Below are 27905 nucleotides of genomic sequence, written 5' to 3' on the forward strand. Positions count from 1 at the left end.
TCCGGTGGTGCTGAGCGCTGATTGGATGGTGGAGAGAAGGGCGCGCCGGGGGGCGGAAGTACTCGAGGCCGGAAGTAGCGAGGACCGGAAGTAACACGGACCGGAAGTGACGTGTTTAGCACGTGTTGGGTTGATACCAGGATGGAGAAGCGGCTCCAGCCCCATTAACCTACAACCCCCCCCCATATAAACCCCCCCCATAAGGCTGCATTAAGAACAGGCCTTTGGGGCTGGGGGGCTTCTGAGGGTGTTAATGGCCATAAGGAGCCCCAATATTGAGGTCTAAGGGTGTTAATGGCCATAAGGAACCCCAGTATTGAGGTATGAGGGTGTTAATGGCCATAAGGAGCCCCAACATTGAGGTATGAGGGTGTTAATGGCCATAAGGAGCCCCAATATTGAGGTATGAGGGTGTTAATGGCCATAAGGAGCCCCAATATTGAGGTATGAGGGTGTTAATGGCCATAAGGAGCCCCAATATTGAGGTTTGAGGGTGTTAATGGCCATAAGGAGCCCCAATATTGAGGTATGAGGGTGTTAATGGCCATAAGGAGCTCCAATATTGAGGTATGAGGGTGTTAATGGCCATAAGGAGCTCCAATATTGAGCTCTGAGGGCATTGTGTTAATGAGCACTCCTGCAGCTTCAAGCTCCATCAGCTCTATATGATCATAATCCAGGTAAAGCTTCCTGAATCCCATTGCCACCCATGGCACTGAAAGGAAGGAAGCAACCATTGCTGTTGTGGCTGCTTCGAGGTGGGAGCCAAGCCCTGCCTGCAATAGGAGAGCCAGGCAGGTTTGTATGGTGAGCAGGGAACCAAAAAGCAAGGAGATAAAGGATAGACGGAGCGAATCGTTCTCTTCTTTAATGTGGCTATGAAAGATGTTTCCATACAATCTCTAAGGAGGACATCAGAACCGAGAAGTGGGAGAGAGACAGAAAGCTGCTCCTTTCTGCTGCGAGGGAACACAAAAAGGTGGGGGGGAAACCTATGATCTGATGGGGGGATGAAGGAACATTTCTCCCCCCAATCCTTGCACTGGGAGCTGTTTGACCTCCTGCCTTCTGAGCTCCTGCCCTAAAAGGCTGCTGAGCTCACACTGCTGGGTTGTCTCTATTTGGGAAGGGGGGGGTGGTTGGGAGGGCATTAAACAGCATCAGCAGGAGGGGGGTGTTCAACACTGCGACCACCGACAAGGCTGGAGGAAGTTTCACAGTTTTGTTATGCTCTATTTTATTACTATCATATTTACACATCTCTTTTTTTTGTTGGTTTTTTTTTTTCTCTCTCTTTCTCTTTCCTCTTTGCCTTCAAATTGCGATTAATTGGAATAGAATCTTAATTCTGGAGTGTGAGCAGGAACCACCTCACTACATTCACAGTCCAATCCACATCCACGTGAGAGAAAAGACTCCGAATTCTTGGCGTTATCAATCAGTTGTGGGGCAGCAGCTCCTCCTTTCCCCCCCCACCTCCCCCCAACTCCCATCCCCACACCCCACACCCCCCCCCCAATCCCCACACACCCCACAGATGCTCAGTGGGGTTCAGCAGCACCTCAGGTTCACGCCGTGGTCGGGGGGGGACCCTTCCTGTGCAGGAAGAACTGATGGATGTCCTCGCTGTCCCGTTTGAGCCAGGCAGCATTCAGCAGGATGTTCTCGCAGCACTGCTGGACGGTGCGCTCTGCGGATGGAGCCGGGTGGCTCTCAAAGAAAGCCTGCACATAAAGCACAACACAAGTTATTAGTGGGGGGAGATGGGCCCAATGGCTGCAGGTGGGGCTGTGTTTGAAGTCCCCCCCTCCTCTAAGTCTCCTCCTGAGTTTGTATGGGAAGAAGTGAGGTTTCTCTGCTGGCTGCAACAGAACAGCTCTGCTTCCATCTCTGGAAGTGGGAGGCACACATGAGCATCAAACACTGTGTGTTATTTCTGGGTGCACCCAGTGATGCTCAGGGCCATTTTGCCAAAGCTCTGCTCTATGTATCATGTTTCTGAGTGCTGCTGCCCACCCCACAACCTCCAGGCACTGCAGCTCCTGGTTCTCATGTTCATCCTTCAGCACCTCTCTATCATAGAATGGCCTGGGTTGCAAAGGACAGCAATGCTCACATCCAGTTCCAACCCCCCTGCTATGTGTAGGGCTGCCCAGAGCCACATCCGGCTTGGATCACTCGCTTACAGCTCCAGCTGAGCACACTGCTGTGCGCACCATCTTCACCTTCACCCCAACACACATGGGGTGACATGGGGACAACCCTGTGTTCCAGCAGGGAATTGTGATGGAAACAAGTTACTGTTTGATACTGAAGATTTCCATGGGAAAGCAGTAACTGAAGGCCACCCCTTTATGTTTCTTTTGCCAAGGAGCACCCATAAAACTGCAGGCAGGGAGCAAAGAAAGTCTGTGCTTCCCAAAGCTCACAGCCATGGGGATAGTGGAGCCAGCAGAGCCCTGCAGACACTCATCTGGCCCATGGCAAAGCCTTGCTCTCATTGCACAGCACAACTGATGGCACAGACCTGGACTTACAGCATGGAACTGAGCTCATTCTTACCATGTGAATGGTAATAAGCAGTGCTCATGAAATAGGGGTTGTCAGCAGTTATGTCATGAACTGCTCATGTATGACACTTCAATGGAACAACTCAAAGCAGCAACAGCTCAGGAAGTGCACAACAACCCCACAACTCAGAGGCACAGACCCCCAACTCACGGCTCTCCCATGAGGTGCTTACAGCTCAGAGCAGCCAATCTATGGCAAATGAAGTTGGTTACCTCCATCAATCGCGCTTCTTACCTTCACTTCCGCTGCCATTTTGTCGTTTGCAAACCCATCCACTGTTAGCTGCAGGAAAACAACACATATAGAAGCAAAGGTAAGCAGCCAGCGTTTCATATATAGCTCAGTTTGGGGCTCTCCATGTGAATGGAGCCATTCTCAAGAGCCCCCACGTACCTTTATTAGTCTGGATATCAAGAATCCACCCTGGTATCGATTATAAAGTTCCTCCCAGTTGTCCCGTACGAACTTCCATGCAGCTTTCCTGCCCTGTTTGCTGCCTCCTGCCACTCCTCCAATGACAGACACTGTGTCCTGGGGACGTACCTCTTCCTGGGGATGAACACATCAACAAACACTCCCAGCTGTTCCAACCATGCATTGCTAACAAATACCCAGGGCAGCCCTTCTCCCCTTTGCACAGATTAAGGTATAAACCCCATTGAATCACCACGACTCCTCCCAGATCCAACAGCTTTCCCAATAACTTACTGAAAGTGCAAAGGTGAGGACTTTTTGTATCAGTTCTGGCTGGGAGATGGCTCCGAGGACACGCTCAATTCGGTTCTTCTCCTCCTGCATGTCTGCTTGCTTGTGAAGCTTCAAAGGCAGAGCAAATAGAGTTAGCACAGATATGAAGTGACCAGCTCTCATCACCTGGCACTGCTCACCTTGCTGGATACGCTGCTGGGTTGGTCTTTAAGCATAAGGTATGACAAAGGGAAGGTGTTCATGACTAACACGGCAGTTATCTACATGAGGGATCTCTCATTCCACATGTATGAGTAGAAAGTACCATTAGTAACAAGCTGATCTTCACCACTGTTTATATAAGGCCGAGTAGAACCGTGCCTCTGAGCAATGGGAAATGATACTACAATGAGAGAGGCAGCAATCCACTAGGTGGCAATTTCACACCACTGGAGGAGCAAGGAGCACAATTAAGGCTGAATGAGATCATCTGCACATCACCCCACCCGGCTCAGCTACACAGAAGCTCCAGCTCAGACAATGAACCCACAGGGGTGGGATGTTCAGCTCTATTCACTGAGTGAGCTGGTTGTGTGAAGAAAGGAGCGTGCGCTCACCTTGAGCATGGTGTCTAAAGTAGCGCTGTCTCCATGCTTCAAAATAGTGACGTAGACCTGGGAGAGAGCACAGAGACATCCATCACACATCACACCTGGAGAGATGCAAAGCTCACTGTGGGTGAATGGGCTCTGCAATAAGCAGCTGCTGTGCATTTGGGCTGCAGTTCAGACAGGTGAGCTGCACCGACCCCTTTTGTTTTAGCACTGAGTTTTAAGAAGGCTTTGCCAACCCCTCTTCCTTCATTTCAGCTTCAGCAAAAGAAACAGAGCATGAAATCATTGTACCACGTGCTGACAGCTAGCAAGCACTTCGTTTACACCCAATCCACGTCCACCAGCCTCCAAAACCAACACCATCCAGAGACCAGAGCCGTTCCTGTGTCAGTGTAGGAGGAACCAAACCCTCTGATAACCTACAGGACTCCTCAGATCAGCTGACAGGATGTTTTTTCCTTCAACGTGGTCTTTAAACCGACGTCGGGCTTCTTCCAAGGTGGCCTTGTGCCCAGCTTTACCTAGTTTGCCCAGCACCAGACCTCTCAGAAGGGCATCTAGATGACCTGATGAGTAGAAGGAGAAAACAGTGAATGAATGTCATCCTTTAATTGTTCCACCCACACTGATAAGCACAGAGCTACCAAATAATCCTGCATATGAGTGGATAAAGAAACAATGACTTCCCAGCTCTCCTCAGTGCCACTGGAAGGATAGTTTAGTTTTTAAATGGTAAGAGGATTAGGAGAATAAAAGTCTGGACCAAACACAGCCCGCAATCTGAGTCAGGCTGGTCATCAGAACCTGTTGGATTTACACTGGGACTAATTGGGACAAGTGAATGTGAACCTACATGGCTTCCCACCCCGACAGCCTAAGAAGTTTGGAGCACTCCAACAGATGCAAACCTACAGCAGAGAGTTCTTAAATCAACCACAGGGCAGGGAAACGTTTACCCTTTTAACGTGCACTTAAGAGAGTTGTTTAGATGCTTTGTGTTTGGCTTTTTAAGCATAAAACCACCCCCAAAATGCCTTCCTCAGCCCTTCCTCTTCCTCCCTTCTCTGCTGTTCCCAACATTTTAATGGCTTATTTCTTTCAAAACCCAAAACCACGCTGTGAAACCCAACTCTTACCCTCTCCAGGTTTGGGGTCCCATCCCAGTCTCTCCCCTATTGGTGAAAAGACATCTTTCACGAACACCTGGATTTCCTCATAGAAGTCTGTGTGGGACAAGAGAGTCGAGAGGATCTCCAGGTTACAGCTGAGGTCGCTCCACACAGTATAATTGGGCTCATTCACAAAAGCTTCCATGACTTTTAGAACTTCTACAGTGCTAATGATTCCAGCTCGGGCCTGGGAGAGGAAAAGACACAGGTTAGTTTTACTTCCATGCAGAATTAAGGCATTCAGGTGCCCTATAAGCTGTGCTGAGCTCACAGGGCATGCAGTGCTTTCCATACAAAGGTAAGGGCTAAGCCTTACCAAGTCTGGATTTATTGAGTGACTTAACAGTCCAACACACACAGTAATCCCAAGGGTGCTTTGCCTCCAAAAACAGAGACTGGCTCTTCAAACACTCATTTCTATCACTAGCATTGATCTCATTATTAGACACAGCAGCTTACCAGAGAGAAAAGATCATTTTGCAGGCCCAGTCTGTCCACGGGGGGTAGGGAGAGGTCTTTGATGGCTGGTATTAAACTCTCCAGCATGTCGGGGCTGTACTGAGTGCGGTAGAAGCCCACTGTCCCGAGGTTTAACTGAAATGCACCAAAGAGCAAAGGATTAAAAGCAAGGGAAAATAATAATGGTAATAATAATAAGGATTTGTTTTATTCTCAATAAGGGTTGATCACTAAGAGGTATGGTAGATGAGAGAGCTGGTGTGAGGAAAGAGGATGGGAGAAAGGAGGAAAGAGAAACCTCCACCCCTAACCAGGGTAAGGGTTAGGAAGAAGAATACACAGTGCAGAAGGTAAAACACAAGACAGACTGGCCATGCTACAAACGTCACTTCTGTAACCTCAACATGACTCTGATACAGAGCTGTTATCTCAGTAAAGGAGAACAAGGAGCCCCTGCCCTGCATAAGAGCAAGTCATGCACATTAAGCCTGAAGGGCTGCATGTGGGGTAGGAAGGCAGAGATCATCAGCATCTTCACTCCTGTTGGGGCTGGTTGCGATGTGCCCCTCTGTCACCAGGGTGAAGCAGACAGATGTGGGACAGCAGGGAGCACACACAGCTGATGGCTGAAATACTCCCATTAGTTAAGCAGGAAGATCTGACTTAGAATAACTCTTACTGCTCTCAAAGTACAGCTCAGAAACCACAGTTCTAAACCTCACTACCTTCCTGCAGTAATAATCCCAGTCAGTTGGTGCCTTTCCCTTCTCAAGTCTTCTGCCCTGTGTCTGCATCTCAGCAGTGGGTTTTTTCCACTTGCAGATTCCCACTCGCCTGGTAAAACCCATTGAAAACCTTCACGCCAATGAGAAACAAACAGGAATGTTTTTGCTCAGAATGGGCTTGAACTAAACCTGCAGTTGCCACGGGATACTGAAAAAGCCACCGTATTTAAAAGCTGCCTCTGTTTAATGGGAATCTGCTTTTCTGGGCTCACAATCTGAGAAGGTTCCAGTTTACATTGTGTTGATTGCTCCTGCAAACAAAGGTCTGAAGGGAAAAGATCCACGTTAAGCATAACAGACAGGAGCCAATATCCAGCACTGAGAGGCCCCTGCACAACAAATATAAGATCGCATGGAATAAGAGAGGGAAGAAGAAACTGGAATGAAGGAGAACATCAGAGTGACAACCAAACTCACTGCTCCCTTGTGGCCACTCACCTTCACCCACTGGTCTGGTTTAACATCTTTCAAAACCAAGGTCAGCTCTGGCTTGTCCATCAGCACTTGCATTTTGGCACTGGTGGGGTCGTCACTTGTACAAATACTTATGGGGACCATCCACATAGGGAAATCCTCCCCTAAAAGAGGAAACCAAAAACAAGGATGACCTAAGGAAAAGGGGGTGCACGCTGGGATAACTTGCATGAGGCTGAAAACATTGCAGTAGCTGATGTCAGTATGTTTAAACTGACAAAAACCTGAAGGAAAAGGGCAGTTCTAGTGTCCAGCACCAAGGGTTTCCACAGCACCTTGGAAGCCTAAGACTTTACTTTACAGAGAGTAAATAGAGGAAATAGAGAAAAACAGAGGAAATAGGCAGAATTTGCATCTTAAAATAGAGCTGACTTACACCCAAGGCATTTTTACTTATTCACAGCCATAAGACCAGCAGCTTTCAGAGCTCCTCAGATGGCAGCAATGCCCTTAAAGCAGACATGGGCAGAGAAGAGCCTCAGAATGAAAGCTGAGCTGAAGACTGCAGCTTTCACCATAGCAGGAGGACATGGAAAGCATCACAACACTCAGCTTTATATTAATTCTGAAGTCTTAGCAAATACTTAAACACCCAAAGCCAAGCAGTGCAGCTGCCTGATCACCCAGTGTTGCTGTCATTGCATAGAAAGGAATGAACACTGCTGCTGTCATTGCATAGAAAGGAATGAACACTGCTGCTGTCATTGCATAGAAAGGAATGAACACTCTGCTTCTGCTCCCAGCCCTCATCTTACCAGCATATGGTCCACTGGCACAGAACTTCTTCTGGACTAACTTCAACACTTTGTCATCTTCTTGCTAAAAAATAAAAGCAAAAAAATCAAATCAGATTCTTTAGGAATCCCAACTTAATTCAAAGTTCACAGAGTTAAAGGAGAAAGGAATATTTAACCTCAGCTTCCATACATCCCAACTTCTGTGCACTCCTTAAACTTGCATAACTTCCACTCTCCCCCACAGACAGAAGTTAACTCAAGGATTCATTCCAGTTTACTCATCATTACTATTGTTGAGACATACGTGCCCTAATTACCCATTGCTTTTTTGGGGTCTGATTTCACTTTCCAGCCACTAATCCCAGCTCAGCCTGCGATGTTGCAGAGTAAGCACAATCAAAATGGAGCTGGAAGCACAGTGTGCACTGAGGGGACCTACAGCAGATATTCCACTGCCCCTGCAGCTTTTCAAACACAAAGAGCAAACGGGCCATGTCAGCAAACCCCAGGCACATGGCCTAGAGAGCCTGTGGATAAACTCTTATTTCACTTTCCACTGGGTTCCTTCTCTTCCCCTCCCTGTAGACACAGACCTGCCACTAAACAAAGCCATTCACTGCACCACGCTCCGGTCCGAGAGATGTCTTTAAGTTATGGGAAACCACCAAATATGTTCTTAAACACAGCTAAAATGCAGAACATCTGATCTGAAATGAACCAATACGGGGAATTACTGCACAACTCACCTGTTCAGCTTCCACGTAAATGAGTGGAAATCCCATTTGTTTGGTCCATGTATTCATCACAGCAGCAATAGGTTTACCACTAGCTTTTTCCAGGCTTTCCCAGAGGTCCTCTGCAAGAGAAAAGTCTGACTAAGGATCCCCAGAGCCCCACCATGTCAGACACTGTTACACTGTGGGGCCCTGCGGGGTTGGAGCTGTCGTACTGCTCCCATTTGCCTGCTGGGACCTCCACTGCCCTTCTGTCAAGTTGTGAAGATGATGGGAGAGGAAAAGGAAATAGTTTAAGCCATCTCCAGGTGAGGAGAGGGAGGAGGAAACTTCACAGCATCTAAAAGCACATAATCAATCCATACTGTATATGCAAAGTGATAAAAAGGAGAGCCTTTCCTTGAAGTTTCTATTAGGACTATTCATCTATTAGGCCAAAAGAGCCAACTGAGTCATGCAACTGCTTAAGGCTGAGGGTCCAATTCCACGTTTATGAATGACACCCAAAAAAGGTCGAAGAAAAGAGATGTCAGAGCAGACTTTGAACTGTTTACTCATCCATGCAATCAATACTGCCAAGCATGGCGTGCAGCTGGCAAACCACCACGCTCCACTTCTATCATTACATGGACGTGCAGGTCCTGCAGATCACCTCATCCAAGAGCCAGAACCCCCAGATGATGCAGATTTCTAACTGTGCAGGGGAACATTGCATGAAACTGGAAACAAGCCCATTATTTCCTACTTTCCAGTTACTCAGTTGCAATATATAAGAAACCACATCAAAAAATTCTCTCTCCAGAAATGAGATTTCTTAATCATGTAATGATCACTGTTTACCTGTGGCTGCATTCTTCTGCAGGAACTTTGTTAAATATAAATTCATTCCTTTCCGAAAGTCCTGGGAACAAACAATTGAATATATGTAATGGCACCATAGCAGAGGTCCCTTCTGTCCTCCCTCCACGCTGCATTCAGATTCAAGAATCAACCATAGAATCCCAGGATCCACATGTACACCTGTAATTCCCTCCCACACTCTGCTGCTACAAAGATTAACTCTTAACGTGTTTTCCTTCAAGCCAGATTTTAGCACTGAAATCATTTCACTTTTCCCACTGTCTCATTTCTGCTGGCTAAGTTCAAATACAGCCCCAAAACCCCCACAGAAGTCATATAAACTTCAGCTTTTTGTAATGCAGTTAACCTACAGTTAGCTCCTGACAACAGCCTCCTTACCTCATCACCAATGTAGTCGTGCAGCATTCGGATGACAGATGCTCCCTTGCTGTAAGAAATAGCATCAAATATTTCATCTACTTCGGATGGATGGCCAACGCTAACCTGCGATGAAGAGGATAATTAGCAGTGAGTTAATTGCCTCAATGCTTTGTTTGTTCTGTTGCTTAAAGGGTTCTCTCACTGAAGGAAGTATAAGTGTAATACAGGAAAATCCACAAAGATTCAATGCAGTTTAATGGGCTTTTCTTTGCATTATGAATGAGTGTATGGTTCTTTCTGAATAAGGAAAACTTACAACCAGCTGACAAGAAAAAAAGAAGGGATATATCCAGCAGGAAGGACAAGACTCACTTCAATCGGATGACTGTTGTCTAAGGCATCGAGCTCTTGAGCTCGTGTGTAATCAGCAGAAACAAACTGAGTCCAGATGTCATACTCTGGAAAACAGTGATCGACGCACAGGTACTCAATCCAGGAGGCAAACCCTTCGTTCAGCCAAAGATGGGTCCACCATTCCTGGAAAACAAGAAGGTGGAATAAAGAAAAAGATTCCAAGGGTTTCACTTCATCGACAAGAAAACAGGAGCAAAGAGAAGCTGTTAACGTCCTCATTTAGCACAGGGTAGAGGGACAGGCAATGCTTGTGAGCACCAGTTCCTCCCTATGAAGGAGTCAGCAGCCCAAGAAGAGCAATGAGCACACTTGGTCTTCTCCTGTCTTAGAAGGAAGATCTAGAAGTACCTTTAGAGGACACACTTGTAAAGAAGAAACTGATAATAAAGCCATTTTTATTCTAAGACAGCACATCTGTTATTACAGGACGCTTTTAATAAGGACACTTAATAATGATGATATGAAGCACGTGTCCACAACAACTGGGATTTATAACTGTTACATACCATGGTCACGAGGTTTCCAAACCACTGATGAGCGAGTTCATGTCCCACAACCAGAGCCACCCACTGGCGAGATGAAGAACAGGAATTTTTGGGGTCAATGAGCAACGCAGTCTCCCTGTATTTAAAAGAGAGAGGTCACTGAAATAAGCCTAAGTTAAAAAAACACAGCAAAAGTAGGTTAAATGACCTAAACAAGCTACAGAGTGATCGGTACGACTGATAAAAAACAAGAGGTATCTCAGTTTAGACGTTGGTTTGGTAAGTTCCACAGTTATTGGAATGCTTTGGAGCAACAGTTCCTCACAGCATGCAAGAAGACAAGTGCAATAACCCAAGCAGGAACGAGAAAGTTTATGCTTTATATATAAAACAGCTCACCTACTTAATCTAGGAAGGAAAGGGGGAGGACATGACAAGTCTCACCTTAACTCAAACTCCCTTTGCACTGCATGGTGTATGTACAGTCAACCTCCTCTGCCTCCCTCCTCCCCATAGGAAGCCCAGCTCTCTCCAGCTGTGTCACACACCCACTGCAGACACAGCTCCTCCACACACAAGTGCTTCCCCAGCTCAGGCACACAACCTTCCTCTGCAAACACCCCATTGCAACCAGGATGCAGTGTGGGGTGGCTACAGCTTCAGGAGCTGCTGCACTCTAAGGGGAGCACAGCAAACACAGACTGTGCCAACCTTCTGTCCCCAAGGGGATAAAGCAAGTGTGCCAAATCGAGAGTAAAAAGGGGGAAAAAATGGAGCAGCAAAAATTAAGGCTTTAAAAAATAATAAGAATTCTGCTCATCCAAGATAAGTAGGTGGGGTTATTATTTCCCCCCCTCACAAGAAGTAAAAGATTTCATCAAAATTGTAATAATTTAAGAGATAGATTTTAAACTGGACTCGAGCATCCATTGCAATTGGTGTGTTTTTAAAGGCCAAATTGAAAGGTTAACAAAAGAAATTGGAAAGGATTGAAATCCAAAGCTTCCAAGTCCAAGGTACAAAATGAAGGAGGATCAGTCTAACAAAAGCATGATCAGATGAACACAAAAAAACAACTGAAAAGGAAGGCAAGTTAGTGCTTCTCATTGACATGATAATCATGTGGCTGCTGCCTTGACCAACTTGCCTACAATGTAAAGTAAGGAACCCTTCCAGCTGTGCCAGCAAAAGCGTAACTTGGATGGGGAAAAAACAGCCAAGGGAAGTTCTCTTGGAGAACAGTCAGTGCTGCCAGGCAGCTAAAAACCCTCACACCCTCAGACAGTGCTTAGAGCTCATTCCTGCCTTCCTAAGGTTCGTGTGAGAAGTCAGCCCGATTCAAACTGAAGCAAGAGCTGAAGGTATTGATTTGGTCTTAGTTGGGATGATGCCAGTTCCCTAAATCTAATCCAGTTACTGCTAAGAATTAGTGAACAAAGGAGGGGAAAGACAGTATTTTAACAGCATACCTATAAGTAACAAGGCCCCAGTTCTCCATGGCACCTTTATAAAATAAATACAAAGGTTTATTGATATGGATACACACCTCTTCCTAAAGGTTTATAATTCAAATAAAATACAGTTCATCAACAAAGTGAGTGACTTTACCAGCAGCAAAATCTGCAATAGCTATGAGATCAATTTTAGGAAGAGGGTAAGGAACATTGAAGTAGTCCTTATAAAAAGGCAGAGTTTTAGCAGCAACCTGTAAGAGAGAAGAGGAGAAACCTGGTTAATATTTTGTTAACATGGAACAACTGGTAAAACTAAAAGCTTCCTGATGGCCAAGACCAGCCTATGAGAGCAGCACATACAAGCTGTCCTCCAACAGACTCATTCCCAGCTTCCAGGGCACAATGCTTTGGAAGGCTCCCATCCCCTTTCTCCCCCAGGCTGTACCCTTCCCCTCAGTATCCCTCATCATCTTTGGATCACACCATTACATCAAAATGACTCAAGTCATACGTGTGCTCTTTTTTTTCCTCATTAAAGACATGAGTTTGTCCCCAAGCAAAGCTTCCTTTAACACAGAGCCCAGTCCCTGCAGGAGCTCACAACATCAATAACCAAATCACCCCGAGTGCATTTACCTCTAATGCAAACTTTCCTTGCTCAGCTTTGCCCACAGGAGTGTAAACACGCACTAAGACACCATCTAAGGACCTGGTCTCTACGAAGTCGTATTCTCCCACCACGAATGCCACCAGATATGTTGACATGATGGGGGTGCGAGCAAACTTGACTTCCACCAGGTTTTCATCATCTGGGTATGGCTTCCGGTCAATGACATTCTTCAACATGAAAGAGAAGCAGATTTGTGGAAGTGAAACTGTTCTGAAGTGCATGGGATGAACTGCTGCATCATTAGGAATCACGTGTTGAACATGAAAGAAGTTCCCTGATTTAATAACACAGCTTAGATAAGAAGCCCCACAATGCATGGAGACACGCTTCCATAATATACACATGATATTCCATTACTGGAAAGGCAGGTGCTCTTTTATACTATATGGTTTATATTCTATTAGTGGAAAGGCAGCTGAACACGTTAGCTATCAGCTGCTGCCCTCCAAAGAGGATATTGTGCAGTTACCAGTAAAGCACGAGGTTTGTATAAAATACTGAAACAGAAACCAGAACCACGTGGTCAGTGAGCAAAGCCAGACCTCTCCCAAGGGACGAGGAAAGTGAAATAAACTGAACTCACTGAAACTAAAACCTAAAAAGAAAAAAACCCATTTTCAAACCCTCACGTTGCTCTTCTCCAGAAGCACATTCCAGAATTATCTGCACCGTATTTAAAATAGTAACCTGAGAATGCCTGCTTGTATCTACTTCCACTTGTACATCTTACCCTAATTCTGCTCAGCAATTCTCCAGGGCAAAAAACATGTTTATCTCCAGTTGTAGCAGCTACACAAACATGCAAAGGGTTGGCTGTTTTTATTCCCCCCCCTCCACCCTAAGTCACTCTACATCAAGCAGCACGTGGCATGACATATGCTAGACTTTAGCTAAGAAAACAAACACGCACCACTGTGGTTTGTAAGGTCTGTTTAGGTTTTGTGCTAGCATCTGAAATAACAATAGCATCTTTTAAGGGTTCTCTCAATTCAGAGCTGCTTACTCATAGCTACTACGACAGACTGCATTCCTAAGTCACCAAACACATTTCACTTTCCATCAGGCAGCTGCCTTTAGTAGAGTTGTATTCAGAAGACAGTTGGTGCACCAAGAACTCACCATATTTGACAAAGCTACTCTGTCCTTCGGAACCACCAATGAAATATCAAAAGTCGCCTTAATAGCAGGCTCATCCCAGCAAGGGAAAGCTCTGCGAGCATCAGTAGCCTGAAAGAAGAAAAGAAGAAGGAATATTAAGCCAAGAAATCACGAGAAGCTGCTGCAATGGAAACATACACAGAATAGGTATATTTGATGGGCAAGAAGTTGGATTAATGCTGTCTAGTGGTGATGGCACTGTGCAGCCCCCTAATCCCTACACTAAAGCATTTTGTTACTACTGTGATAGTTTATTTCCCTCTTTTTGTTTCTTTTTTCCTTCGTAAAGCAGCTAAAAAAGCACTTTGTGCTCCGATGGAATTCTCCAGTCAGAGCAGAATTTAGCAGAGTCATGGCAGGAGCAAAGCTCAGTCATGTGAAAGCAGAAGGGCACGCAGACGTTCCCAGACAGCACACACAGGACCACGTACCCACATCCAAACACCAGCCTGCACCCAAAGGGAACCTTCTGTGAGTATGAGTTAAGCTCTCCATGTTTTCATGTGGCACAACTATGAAATCACAATATGGAATGAAATTCTGTCCTTCTGACCAGGGTTTACGTAACGCTTGAGCCATTTTCTGGCTCTGTTTTTGGATGTCATTAGGATGCTGAGATAAAGGCAGAATGTTCTAATTAAAAATTAATCTATTTCACAAAGGGAAGTTATCCAGATGTGTTTGACCACATCTACATAAATAGATGTTTCTAAACACCGCATCTGCTTTATTTATATAAAGTGCATCACACATCAGCGTGACTGTTGGCTGGGGTAGGTGCCAGATTCTGAATGCACTGACCTTCAAGACAACAGCATAAAGGGCAGTTTTAGCATTGCCCATCCACAAGGAGCAAGAGAAAAAGAATTCATTAGTGAAGTTTACCCAGAGCAGAATTAAAGCCAGGACAGCAGGACCTGCTCTGCAGAACAAACACCACAATAAGAATGACATCCCTTGAAAACAGGAACACAGCCCATACCTCAAACTGAGTGACAGCAGCATAACGTGTGTCTCCAGTAGGGGTAGTATATTTACTTCGATAAAAACCTTTCATTTTATCATTCAGCTCCCCTACAAAGTCTATCTTCAGCGTTCCCGTCCCTGAAAGAGAAGCAGGTTGGACATTGATATGGATACATCATAGAGCAATCCTTTGGCCCAGATCTGGGCTTCTCAGCTGGACCAGTTCATCCCCTCCCATGGGTTTTCTGGCAGCCCCCCCTTAAACCCTTTGCTCTCCTTATGAAAAAGTGAGATCCAGCAGAGCGAAGCATCAAAACCAGTGCAGGCAAAGCCAGGTATATCATACCACAGACCTTCTCATCCTCTAAACACAACACACAAAACAGGAGAGATCTCCCTTGAGTTATCTGACGTCTGATCCCACAGCTCTTTCTTTGCAAAGGCATAGGATGTGGCTATTCATCCTCTGAAACCCACTGCAAATGCCAAAGTGGAGCACTGGTTGCATTCAAGCTTCTAAGTCAATTAGTCTTAGGATTTATTCTGCCCTCTATGTCTCGGTGTAAAAGGGGAAACCTGATCTCGAGCAGAAAGGCAGCAGGCCAATATCCAACAGAATGTAATGGCTGACAACCTTTACATTTGTGTTTGAAAAGATGAAGTAAAACAGCTTCATCCAAACCAAGGAGCAAAGCTTCAACCCACAAACCCAGCACAGCAAAAAAAAACCACACAATAGTTTCAAAAAGATTTAGTGCATTCAAGCCTAGGAAAATACTGCAGTAACTCAGATTAGCCCTTTCTCAGTAAGAGGAGAAGAGATCATCAGTATGTGACAGAAATAGCTTTGAGCCTAACGCCCAATAGCAGGTAAATAATTGGAGTCACCTTCATGTTAGAAGCAAACACCACCATTAAGGAAACAATCTCTGCAGTTCCAGGGGCCCACAGTCAAAGTGAGCTTATCATTTCTGCTTCCCATTAATCTCAACCATTTTAATACTAAAGGGACCTTGGAAAAGAGGTTTCTTAAGTCAGGTGTTAATCTGTGCTGCCTGCTCTCTAAGTATCCATTCACTGAACAGTCACAGAGATAATCAAAGCGCTTCCTAGAGAAACAGATTAGAAGAGCAGCTTTTTATGGCACTTACTTGAGCTGCATTCTTTCTGCTAGAAAAGGGAACTCCAACTTTAAGGGATCCTCAGAATTCAATCTACTTCAGCTTGACAGCTGATAGCTCAGGTCTCACTCCCTCAACCTCCAGGGGACACACAGCTGCTGCTCCAGCTTTGCTAATGCAAGCACCATAAATGCACAGGGCAAAGCGAGCTGAAAGCGTCTGAATAGCTCTTACCTTTCTGAAGGGTGCTGGGAAAGGAGAGGGTAACCTTCTCATCCTCATTTTGATAGTTGAACCCCGTGGCGTGTACCTCTGAAAGAGAAACAGACATTGTTTGAAATACAACCCAGTGATTCTTATCTCCTGAGTGCATAAGATGAACCTGATCAGCTGCATCCAACAGCAAATCTAGGGAGGATTTGAATCCATAAGGATGGTTTTGAGCAGCTAAAGAAATGCCAGCTTTGTCTGGGGTGATGGTGCATCACCCTGCTTCAGACCTATAGATGTGTAGTAACACCAGCAGCCTGTGCAGCACGACTCCAACCCTTGAAAACAGTAAGAAATAGCTCTGTTTTCCCTCAATATTCAACGCTTACATTAGTGCAGCAGGAGTCCTGTTAATTATCCTGAGCAGAACGCTTATGATTGAACTAATAATTTGTGGGCTGGCTTCAAAAGTGCACTAATACCCACAGCAAGGTGGTTTTGTTTGGTTACAATCACTAAGAAGAACTTAATGCTGGTTTTATTTAAGGCACGTCTTCAGACCCACAGACCTACCTTGGAGATTCACCATTCAGCAAGGGCATCCAAAACCAGCTGGAATATGAAGCAGCCCGACATTCACGCAGCATTGGGATCTATTTGTAGATGCAAACATCTGAACTATGAGAGCAAGCAGGAGAGCTGGGGGATGGAACCAGCAGAACTGAGCTGCCCTGGAGCCCATGGACAGACCCACCTCCCCATGGTGCTCCTTCCTTCCTTCCCAGCTCCCTGAGTGCCACTGGGGCACATGAAGCGATGCACGATGATGCTCCTCCAGCCACAGATCTAAAATAGCTGCACAGGGCCTTGCTGTGCAAGTTCTGCTATCTTCGTCCCCCTATAATTAACTGTTGCCATAACTAGCTATCTCTAAGGAATGCAAATCTGCACCAAAACAGATCCGCAGAAAGAGAGACAACACGTCGGTGCCTTGAATGAACCGGCTGGGTAACCCCGGGCATGGCAATACACCTCGCTGTGCAGGAATGTGTAACTCCAGGTTCACGGTGAATATCTGTCAGGTCAGAACAGTTTGTGAAGATCAAGGAGATGCCCAGACCAGTGTCCAGGTGTCAGCATCCCCACCCCATGCACTGACTGCAAATGCAACAGGAAAACATGGTGTGGGTGCTGAAATAGCAGGGAAGGTGCATAGAGCTTTACAGAATGATCCAGTAAACAGCCTCTGCAATCATAGAATGGCCTGGGTTGAGCAAAGGACCTCAAAGATCATCTTGTTTCAACCCACTGCCATAGACAGGGTCACCAACCACCAGACCTGGCTGCCCAGAGCCACATCCAGCCTGGGAAATGCATAGAAACACAAACTGCCTTCTGAACAATCACTGAAAGAAGGGATAAAACAGAACAGCTTATTGCTCCATTGGCTGTGCAATCAGAATGAAAAGCTTGTTTAAAAGGCGGCTGCAATATACAGCATGCCCTGCCTTCCCTGCTCAAGTGTCACTGCAAGAACCCAGGTAGGCAGCTCCAGAGGCAGGCTGAGCGTTCTCAAGATGCTCAGATAAGCTGTTCTATAGATAGTAAATGGAACTGGAGCCATGTTTTTATTTCATACAAAACGTGATGTGTTGTTCTTGTGGAATACGAGGCTCTCAGCCTTAAGCCAGAGCAAACACCACCCTCTGCTCCCAGAGCACACAAACCACATGGGTGCTGCTTTCACACCGCGCTGCTCCGCCTTCAGGCTGGGCAACACCGTGACACAACCTGAGCTGTGCAAACAGACAAAGATCTTTAAAGGATGGAAAACAACTCCGGGCTGTACTGGGAAGCTCCAAGAGTTTAAAGATCAGTTGTAAGAGGGTTGAGATCGACCACTAAAACAGACCTGCTTGGGTTTGTCTGATGGGAGCAGTCAGCTGAACCCTCTGCAATGGGAAGCTCAGTCTTGTGGATGGGCTGTGGAATATAATTCTTGTTTAAGAGAACCACTCACAACAAAGATGTAATTGCAGGAAAAGGCGGCCCGAATTCCTACCAGCACTGAACACAAAAGCTCCTGAGGAGAACAACACAGTTTTGGCAGCCTGTTCACTTTGGAGAGTCTGGCACTGCAAGGTTGCAAGTTAATCACTAGCACATTAGTGCACAGTCTGGACCAAATAGCATGAGAAAATACAAAGCTGCTAGAGCTGCCTTGGAAATAAAGGCACCCGAATCAGAGCTAGAGACTCTCCCGGCCTGGGAGTGCTGCAGATTAGATTTTACAGCAGCATTTTAAACAAATTACAGTCATCCTACAAAGTACTTCCTGAAACTGTACGGTAACGAGATGGAAACGTCAATTAATGATGCCAATTTCTGTATTACATACTTACAAACGTGGATCCTCGCCAACAGTTTTAACCGGTGTCAGTCGTACATAGAGTACACAGCAAAGGTAAAATGGGAATGGTGGGATTGGGAATACTGGAAACCAAGCTGGCTGTATAAGAACACATAAGAACTATGCACATAGGTTGGGGTGTAGAGTGGGGTTGTGTTTTGCTTTTCAAATAGGCCCCCACTTATGGTGGGATGGGATCAACAAGTCAAACAGACCTTGCTTGGGTCTGCTCATGATGTCCAATAGGAGTCAGCTGTACCCACAGCAATGGAAAACTCACTCTTATGGAGGAGCTGTGGTCCATTACAGCTGAGCTCACCCAAACTGCAAAGATAAGGCCTCTACTTCCCATCACTGAGCTTTGGCTTGGAATTCTTCTATTGCAAAGCACTGAGCAATCAATATCTCCTGCTTTACTCTTCGCTGTCATTCAGCTGTGCACTGTGTATAGCAGAAACTCATACTTTGATTTGAAAACTCCAGCAATCAAACTTTGGGAACACCATCAGATTTCCTTGGATATTGAAATACCAAAGTCTGAATTCCACCCTCTGCTGTCCCCAAAGAACAAACAGGTGGAGCCTTTGAGGAGAAACCCTCATGCAATTGAGCTCACTCATTCTCCATCAGCAATATGAAGAAGGCTCATCCAAGGGACCAAAGTGCTGATGTAGCTGATTTTCTGTTGCTTCATGGGACCACGTTCCATCTTTTGAGACCAGATCTAAAATTACCATCCAGAAAGCTGGGCACAATAGAAGCATTAGTAAAACTGACTTGATCTGTATCAACAGGTGCCAGCAAACAGTCTGCCAATTTCATGCAATTTTACTTCCAAAGCCATTATACTATTTGGCAGTTTACCAACCTGAAAGATATGTTTTAACCCCACGAAGCCAGACTGTAATTACAGACAACATGGCAAACTGCACCTCTGGTATTTATGCTACAGCAGTTGGAGAGGTGAGTGCCTACACTGCAGCTCTTCACGTCCAGAGACCCACGAAAGCTGAAATCAGAATGAAGGAATTCAAGCTACAAACTGACTTCCAATTTACCCAGTTTTAAAGACAAAAGCCTCCGTGAAGTTCTGTTATTAATACTTCAAGGAGAGCGCACCGCTGTTAAAGGATTTATAAAGCAGACCCCCTGAAGGACAGTGAGATCAGCTCTGAAAATACACAAACATCCTCTCTATTTTATTAACTTCCCTTGACTTGAGTGGAAAGTGATCATTCTCAGCAGCAAAATAAGGAGTCAGTAGGTGGTGTGGGCCCGGGGCGCAGTGTTGGATGGAACAGGAGCTCTGCTCCAAAGCAATACAATGCCTGAGGCAGCAAAGGCTCCCAACAACAGCCAGAAACCCTTTACCCTCCACAGTGAGGATTTCTTATTGCCAGCCATGCCTGATCCAACTCTTAGCTAAGCCCTCGCTGCAGCTTTTGTCAATATTGCCAAGTCCAGAGGTACAGACCACGCTTCTTGATGCAGGTACCCACTGTGCAAATAAACCGTGTCACAACAGTCACCCTTTTGCCTGTGACACATAAACGTGAGAGCAGGACAAAGGAAACTTGAGGCAACACAAAGGAATGGGAAAAGAATGAAGGCTGGGGAACCCACTCCATGCTTTACAGGGAGGTCAGCTTCTGCAATCATTATATATCTTTTCTATTGAAGTTGATAACAGTTGGCAGCAGCACTTTGTGTCCAAAATACATTACCATTAAGCAGCAGAAGAGCAGCCCCTACCTTCATCTCCTTCTGGTGCATAGGAGGCTGTAATGATGTCGATGTCAGCACAGTTCATCACAATCTGGTTGGTGGCATTCTTCACCTGTAAGAGAAACATCATCAGCATCAGGAATAAGAGAACACAAGGGGGAGGGCACCCCAATGAGGTGGGCAATCCCACCTCCACTTCATCTATAAACTCCCACATCACCACGTGCTTCGAAGAGGCAAAGAAGAGAAAGATTTTCCATCGACTGCTCTTGTCCTTTTCAGAACCTGAGTACCTGAATCCCATCCCTGCTTATCAATACTGTAAATTATTTAAGGGAATGGACTGCATGTTCAATACCAGTGCGTACGCCGGACAATAGGGCCCTTGTACATGCCTGGAATCCAAGACCAATGAAAACAGATAAAGAGCTGTAGGTTTCCTTTCAGTGGCGACCCAGAGGAGACTGCAGAACAAGTGGAATGCTTGTGAACACAAACCCACATCTCCCAGAGATCGCAAGCAGCACAACCTACAGCTCAGCACTCTGTACTGGTGATGCTGTAAGAAGTTCTTAGGATCAAAAACATCTGCCAAGAAATTCCCTTTACATTTTCCTGATAGCTTTCCTTCTGCCAGCTCTTGGCTACACACACTTTGCTTTATTTAACAAGTGGCCAGCTCCCAGCGTAGTAACAAACCACCTCCCCGTGCCAGCTCCCTATTTGGATGCAAGAGCTCGAACACAGAAGAATTCAAATTAAATATCAATTAATTACAAAAAGGGACTAAATATTTGGGAACTAAACTAGGAATTATTCAGAACCTTAGGGTTGCAGCCACCCAAACCAACACGCTGGATGGAGCCGGACACCACTTCAGGCAGTGCCAGCTCTTCAGGGACAAGAGAATCTCTCCAACAGCTGAATGCATCTTAACAAAGGCACAACCATACCCAGACACCTCATTCCTTAAAGCACGAGGACTTACAGCCCTTTCTTGATTGCTTATTGGGTCCTATAATGTGCTCTCTTAGCCCATGTGCCTGTCCCAGATACCAACAGAGCTGCAGCAACAAAGTGTGAGCATCAATGCTGGGGGGCATCCAAGGAGGTGAGCACAGCAGCTCTCAGCCCAGGCTGACTGAAGGAATGCTTCCTTAGTCACTGTGTACACAAAACCCAAATCTAGTCGGTGATGAGAGGCTTAAGAAATTCAAACCTTGTCACTTCATAGCAGCTCAAGCATCGTAAGAACGGCCCATTTAATCTAATAATCCGCCTGCTCAAGTGCCATAACCTGATTTCCCAAGGAAAGCCATCCCTCTCAGATGCTACAATAGAAGCAAACCTCCCCCAGGAGTCTCTCCATTCTGAACAAGCAGCTGCAGCTCCCTCCATTGCAGCAGAGCAGATCCCAAAGAACTACTTGGGATTCCACAGCAATGGATCCAACACGCTCGCAAGGCATGAAGCTAACAGATGGAACAGCTGCAGAGCTCAAGCTGGAGCTGATGCTTCCAGTACAGACTTGCAATCTGAAATGCACGGTTTTCCATTTGGTGTGAGTGAAACCGAAGGATTGCAACACCTCCCCAAAAGCAGAGATCCACACCCGATGATTTTCATCACAATTCGAAGGTTTGGGGTATTTCGAGGTCTTCTAAAAACACAGAAATATTAAGGATGAGAAAATCTTTTTTACACAAGAGTCCTCGTGAAGACCTTTATTCAATCTACAAATCCAAATCTCTCTGGATTAAGAATTGAAGATGCATAAATAGTTGTCCAAATTGCAGACAATACTGGGTTTAACAATAGACTTGATCTGTAAAAAATGACCTCTTTTGAGGACAGAGGAATTTCCAGTGCAGCACTGTGCTGCAGAACAAGTTTATCTTAAAGTGGAGATAAATCCAGAGGCTCCTTAGAAAGGGAATTACTCCTTGTCTCCTGCAAGGTGTTATGGAAGAGGCATTTAAAGGCACTGAGTGAGCCAGGATGGGACATGGGACCCTCCAACTCTGAAAGACAAAGGGTAAAACTCAGTATATGGCTAACAGATATGGACCATGCATTGCACAGTGCACTTCTGAGGTTCTCCTTAATGAATTGTGGAAAGTTCTCACGTTGATGCAGAGGTCCTGGCCAAGAGCCTGCTCCCTCTGATGGCTCAGATAATCAACAACAGACACACCTGTAGGAACACCACCAGCACAGAACCACAAAACACCCGTGCTTTGCTTCTGACCCATTTATCTCATGAGAACCTTCAGCACGGCCCCACTGGGTATGGAACGGAGCTTAAAGCTTTGCAAAGCTCATTCCTCACTGCTTCCCACGGAGCTCCAACAGCATTCAGAGCCAGCACTGCCCCATAACACAGTGCAGACCATAGAATGGTTTGGTGCTGATGCTTTCCCAGCCCAGCAGATCCCTTTCTATGCTCAGCTGGGGAGGCAAATCTCACCCCCAACAGGAGATCACATCTAAAGCTGCTCCCAAAACGTTTTCCAAGGGAATATCGTGCTGCACAGAAGAGTTGAAAAGGCTGATTACTCAACTATTGTGCCCAGCACAATGTTCATTTAGCACAAAAAGATGAAATCACTCTTGCCTTAGTGCTGCCCAGCTCCTTTCCTCCTCCACTTGTGTTCCAGTTCCATTTCCTCCTATGGACAGGCTGAGCCCATGGGCAGGGGCTGAGAGCACGGTGGCACCTACACTGTTATTCTGACAGCGAGAAACAATGAAGACTTCTGCAGAGCTGTGCCAAACATGACTCAAAGATGCTGTGAGGCCATTTATTTTCTCTAGCAGGAAAGGACTTGATGGAAAAAGTTTCTTTCAGGACATGAGAAATGGGATTTTGAATGGCTTTCCTACCTGAAACACAGCACTGGGTGCTCCAGAAGACACCTTCTGCAGCCCAAACTGAATCTCCAAGTCCCTTTGCAAGTCCAGGTAATTACATCTTATAGCCCTGCTTCGGAATATTATCCTTAATGCAGCATTACATCAAGCACGCACGCTTTAAGCTTTTACCCTCTAAAAATAGTCAACTAAAATCACTTCAGTTCTCTTCCACGAAGCAGCTTTTTAAGAATTCCTAAATGCAACGAGAAATGCATTAAAAGCTTTTATTTGTTCGTATCTTAGAGGAAATCAAGGTAGCCAAGTAGTAAAACTACCAACATCAAGAGCAAAAATCCCCCTCATTCCATTGACCATCTCGACTATATCCATCCACAGTGGCTGGAAGAGAACAGACAAGTAAATCCCTCTGTAACTGATATCAATGCAATCACCTTAGCACTGTGATCTACAGAGCTGGAGGGGAAAGGAGCAAAGATTCCTTCTACTGCACGCGACTGAGGAGCAGCAGGTTCCAACATTAATGCTCACGTTACCCAAATTCAGCCCTAATTTAATGTATTGCAAATGCAAACTACAGAGCTGGATAATAGAGCTGTGTATGACACTCACCGTCCCCTGCCCACCTCAGGAGATGCTGAGTACAAATACTACACCTATTACAGCTTCATTCTTCAAGGTTTACATATTAGAGTGTCAATCTTTAACCGGTATGCAGCGAGATGGGAAGACTGCATATCTTCAGCTTAGCTCACTCTGCCTTATCAGCCTATTAAAAGCAACAGATACAGGTTAAACATTGCTAAATATAACAGAGTATCCCTAAGACACATCGAAGGGACTGGGGAGGATCCGTGAATGAGCCATCCACCTCAGGTTGTAAATTCCTTACACAGACCACACGTTGCTTTGCAGTTTGCAAGTGGTGAATCACTGCTCCACTCCCAGCAGCAGGAAGGCAGCACTGCACCTATTGCACTGCATGGACAGGTGAGGGCTCAGAGCTGGGATAGCACTGTGTATTCCCTCCTGCAGGCTCATAGAGGGCTGAGCTTTAGCAGCCAGATGTGTTTCTGTGTTACTTATGGCTGGCTTTAAGTACAGGGCTGACAGCACATCCCCTCTTTGTCCCACACCCTCCAGCACTGACCCAACCACCGAGCAACAGGAGTGCTCAGCGCTGATAACTGCACCAGGGCTGCCATCAATAAATCCCCAAGCTAACAGATGAATTAAGCAGATTAACCGCTTCCACTCGAAAAAAAAACCAAAAAACCCCCAACTCTTCATTGTGCTCATTGCATAACATCCATACACCCCAATGGCTCATGTAAGAGTGCAGCTGATGGAGGGGCACAGGCCCATAGCAAACAATGCTGCTCCAGACCCACAGCTGACACTGACCCCATTATGTCCCATCCTGGCTGTAACCAAGGGCCTATTTCAGAGGGAACCTGTAAGGATTCCTGGGTTTTAAAGCACGCCAATGGAAAACTGTCCATTTATATAATTGTTACATAATTCTACAAGCTTCCAACATCCTCATTTACAATTCACACCATTTAGGAATCTCAGGTAACCACTCCAAACTTCATCTTTAAGCTGCCACATACTTAACAAGCGGAGGTATTAAATGTTATCGCGAGACAGATTAGATCATTGTTCCTGTATCAAGAACAACAATTAGCAGACAGAGGGTCATTTCCCTAGCATGAAAACTCCAAGTGCCATTAATAAATGCCAAGCACGCACCCTTTCCTTTTTAGCCTCTGAAACCAGCTCATTCCTTGCTGACACTGAAGCAAACTCCCTATCTTTCCAATCACAAAGGGCTTCACCCTCTGATGCTGATCTGAAGGAGCCATGGAAGAGATGCATCAGTTCTTACTGGGGGCAAGAAAGCAAAGGGTTTCATTAAGTTCCTTATAGAACCTACCTGAGCTCAGTGCCCACAACCACGAGGGGTCACCACACCTTCCTCAAGGCCTGGTACTGAAGCTGAAAGACTTCAACCCTACATAGAAAGAGCTGCCAAACCCTGTTCAGAGCCAGCAGCACAAACTCACCCATCAAAGCGTTTGCTCCCGGTGCCTTGACTAAGAATTACAGCCTTGGTTAATACCAGTTTGCTGTTAAATATGCAAAGCAGCAAACAAATGTTACTGAAGTATAGAATGAAGTTCCCATCGTCCTGAAATTCATCTTGGGTGTCACCATTTCAGCATTGCAAGGCAGAAAGCATCACCCCTTTCAGTATTTAAGGTGGGTTACCACTCACCCAGCTATAATCGTACTGGAATGGGGCAGAGGGATGACTGAAAATGCTTTATTAATTATTAAAAACCATTTCTGAGCCTGCAGGAAGAGGCAGCTGATCTAAGGATTATCTTCATTCCTTACCTCAAAATCCTGAACATTCAGTTTATCTTAATATTAAATCACTTCCACCTCCGTGCCTGCGCAAGGGATGTTGAAAATAGGATGAACCCCATTCTGCCTCATTAAAGCTGCTAGTAGGAATGGTCAACAGGTCCTTTATGGAACCAATGACAAGGCAGACCATTTGTTTTTTCCATACTCAATTCAGTAATGCATAACTAGCCAACGTTAGCACATTCTCATTCCCTTGCACTAAAAGCTCTCTGCCCACCCAGCGTTGTTGGAGAGCTGGTTCTTCTTCTCCCCATTAAGTGCAGAAGTTACCCTCTCATTTTCTGGAGCACGCCTTCACCATAGCACCAAGTGAGCTTCAGATCTGCAGCACTCAATGCACACAGCTGGGATGCAGGCTGGAAACTCTTCCACCTATGGCTGTGATGTTACTTAGAGACTTAAGAATAAAGACGTGTCATATTAGAGGCTTTTCAGAACATCCCCCTACTCTGTTGCTCTCTACAAAGGGAACAACGCGCTCACCACAACCAGAGCTGAATTGGTGACAACCTTGAACCTTCCACATCGATATTCTTCCTTATGCCCTCAGCTGGTAGGAAAGTCCAGAATCCTGCACTGTCAGGTGGTACCTTCAGCTCTAGGAAATCATTGAGCAATCCCCTGAACAGCAGCAAAGAGCATTAGCCCATATCCCAGCGGCTCTCAAATCCAGAAACCCCACACCCAGACCCATTTGAAGGCTCCCGAACCAACACGATTCTCTTGGATTAAAACGAAGTTTCCACGGCTGCAGCTCAACACTCTCTCCCAGCAGCCAGCCTGGCTTAAAAACCCGACGCTCCCCTCCCCCCCCCCCCATCCCCCGTGTTATTTTTAACCAGGCTGATTGCAGTGATCCCATTTGTAGAGCAACCCCACAGCTGTACCGGGGTAAAGCAAGAAGCACTTGGGCGCCAAGACAAGAATCAGTGGTTGGGATCGAGGTGGAAGAGATGGGGAATATCTGCAGCTCCGAGGCAGCACGTTGCAGTGCTTTATGGACACCAGCACGTCCATTTACGCCCTATTTTTTTCCCTTCTTTTCAGGATTTCTTCCACATGACACAAACTTACTCATCCTCCTGCGGGTCTGAGGTCATGAGGGCTCACAATGAGCTCAGCCCCCATCAGAGGGTCCACCATCAGAGCACCACAGCGCTGTGAGCCTCGGGGCTCCAAATACCCCATAAGGCAGCTGACATTGGCCCCTAACCAACCCATAGGGCCTCATACACCCCATAGGCCCTCATACACCCCATAGGCCCACAACCAACCCATAGGGCCTCATACACCCCATAGGCCCACAACCAACCCATAGGGCCTCATACACCCCATAGGCCCTCATACACCCCATAGGCCCACAACCAACCCATAGGCCCTCATACACCCCATAGGCCCATAACCAACCCATAGGGCCTCATACACCCATAGGCGCCCAACCAACCTATAGGCCTCCATACACCCTATAGGCTCATAACCAACCTATAGCCTCCCCCCCATACACCCATAGGCCCATAAGCAACCCATAGGCCTCCATACACCCCATAGGCCCCCAACCAACCTATAGGCTCCCAACCAACCCATAGGCCCCCATACAACCTATAGCCCCCCCCCATACACCCCATAGGCCCTCAAGCAACCCATAGGGCCTCATACACCCCATAGGCCCATAACCAACCTATAGGCCTCCAACCAACCTATAGGCCCCCACCCCATACACCCTATAGGCCCCCAACCAACCTATAGGCCCCCATACACCCCATAGGCCCATAACCAACCCATAGCCCACCCCCATACACCCCATAGGCCCATAATCAACCTATAGCCCCCCCCATACACCCTATAGGCCCCCAACCAACCTATAGGCCTCCATACACCCTATCGGCCCCCATACACCCCATAGGCCCCCAAGCAACCTATAGGCCCCCATACAACCTATACCCCCCCCATACACCCTATAGGCCCCCAACCAACCCCATTGACCCTCAGATCCCCCTATAGCCCCCCAACCCCCCCCACCTCACACCGCGGCCTACCCCGACCCCCCCACACCCCGATTAGGCCTCACGGGGCGGAGCCGCACCCGGGGCCGTCCTGCACCTGCCCGGCCTTACCGAGAAGGGTAAAAAACGGGTTGTGGTGGGTTTAAATCTCACCTGCACGGCGGCTTCGAGTTTCCCTTCGAAGGTGAAATCGATCAGGTCGGGCTTAAGGCAAAGCCCGTAGTTCAAGGGGCTGACGTCGGCTGGGAGCCGCTCGAAGGGCCGCTTGGCCGGCATGGCTCAGAGCGCCCCCCGGCGGCGGGGCGGTGAGGAGGGAGGAATGAAGGGGGGGAGATGAAGGAGGTGGGGAAGGGGGGAGAAAAGGGGGGAAGGGGCTGAGAATGGCGGCGGAACCGGCAGAGATAACACAGAGCGATACGGAGAGCGGCGGGAGGGAGCAGGGAGGGAGGGGCGGGGGCGCGCGCGCGCTCCCGACACGAGGAGGCCGAGAGGGAGGAGGAGGAGGAGGGGAGGACGGACCGCGCGTGCGCGCGC

At 46.7% G+C, this 27905-nt stretch overlaps 1 protein-coding gene and 2 long non-coding RNA genes across 3 annotated transcripts; 1 reads left to right on the top strand and 2 right to left on the bottom strand.

Annotated features, from left to right (window-relative positions):
* Positions 1–844: 844 nt before the first annotated feature.
* Positions 845–27848, bottom strand: NPEPPS (aminopeptidase puromycin sensitive). Its single transcript, XM_085532296.1, has 23 exons — positions 27525–27848; positions 20092–20176; positions 15954–16031; positions 14615–14736; positions 13594–13701; positions 12441–12641; positions 11959–12055; positions 11820–11853; positions 10372–10486; positions 9824–9988; positions 9470–9574; positions 9071–9131; positions 8243–8352; positions 7515–7578; positions 6724–6863; positions 5501–5635; positions 5009–5228; positions 4296–4438; positions 3876–3932; positions 3280–3387; positions 2965–3120; positions 2806–2853; positions 845–1724 (listed from the first exon to the last, which is right to left on the bottom strand). Exons 1-23 carry the CDS (start codon positions 27645–27647, stop codon positions 1569–1571), a joined length of 2631 nt encoding a protein of 876 aa, XP_085388422.1. The 5' UTR covers positions 27648–27848; the 3' UTR covers positions 845–1568.
* LOC116654451 (uncharacterized) lies at positions 3913–4914 on the top strand. Its single transcript, XR_004309702.2, has 2 exons — positions 3913–4051; positions 4128–4914. It is a non-coding gene; the product is annotated as an uncharacterized LOC116654451 (long non-coding RNA).
* LOC146752246 (uncharacterized) lies at positions 22679–23677 on the bottom strand. The gene is made up of 3 exons (XR_014940764.1): positions 23548–23677; positions 22948–23044; positions 22679–22794 (listed from the first exon to the last, which is right to left on the bottom strand). It is a non-coding gene; the product is annotated as an uncharacterized LOC146752246 (long non-coding RNA).
* Positions 27849–27905: the final 57 nt, after the last annotated feature.

Source organism: Coturnix japonica, unplaced genomic scaffold (assembly GCF_054131305.1).
Source record: "Coturnix japonica strain WE unplaced genomic scaffold, WE-NBRP24 Scf049, whole genome shotgun sequence".
NCBI lineage: Eukaryota > Metazoa > Chordata > Aves > Galliformes > Phasianidae > Coturnix > Coturnix japonica.

Bases quoted from the DNA above. Each gene is read 5' to 3' on its own strand.
- NPEPPS (XM_085532296.1), bottom strand. From the start codon at position 27,647: ATGCCGGCCAAGCGGCCCTTCGAGCGGCTCCCAGCCGACGTCAGCCCC. The intron at 10,487-11,819 runs GTATGCTGTTAA...TTTTAAATACAG, and splicing joins TGGGGCCTTGTTACTTATAG to GGAGACTGCGTTGCTCATTG. The intron at 3,933-4,295 runs GTAGGTTATCAG...GCTCTCTCCCAG, and splicing joins CAGCTGATCTGAGGAGTCCT to GTCTACGTCACTATTTTGAA.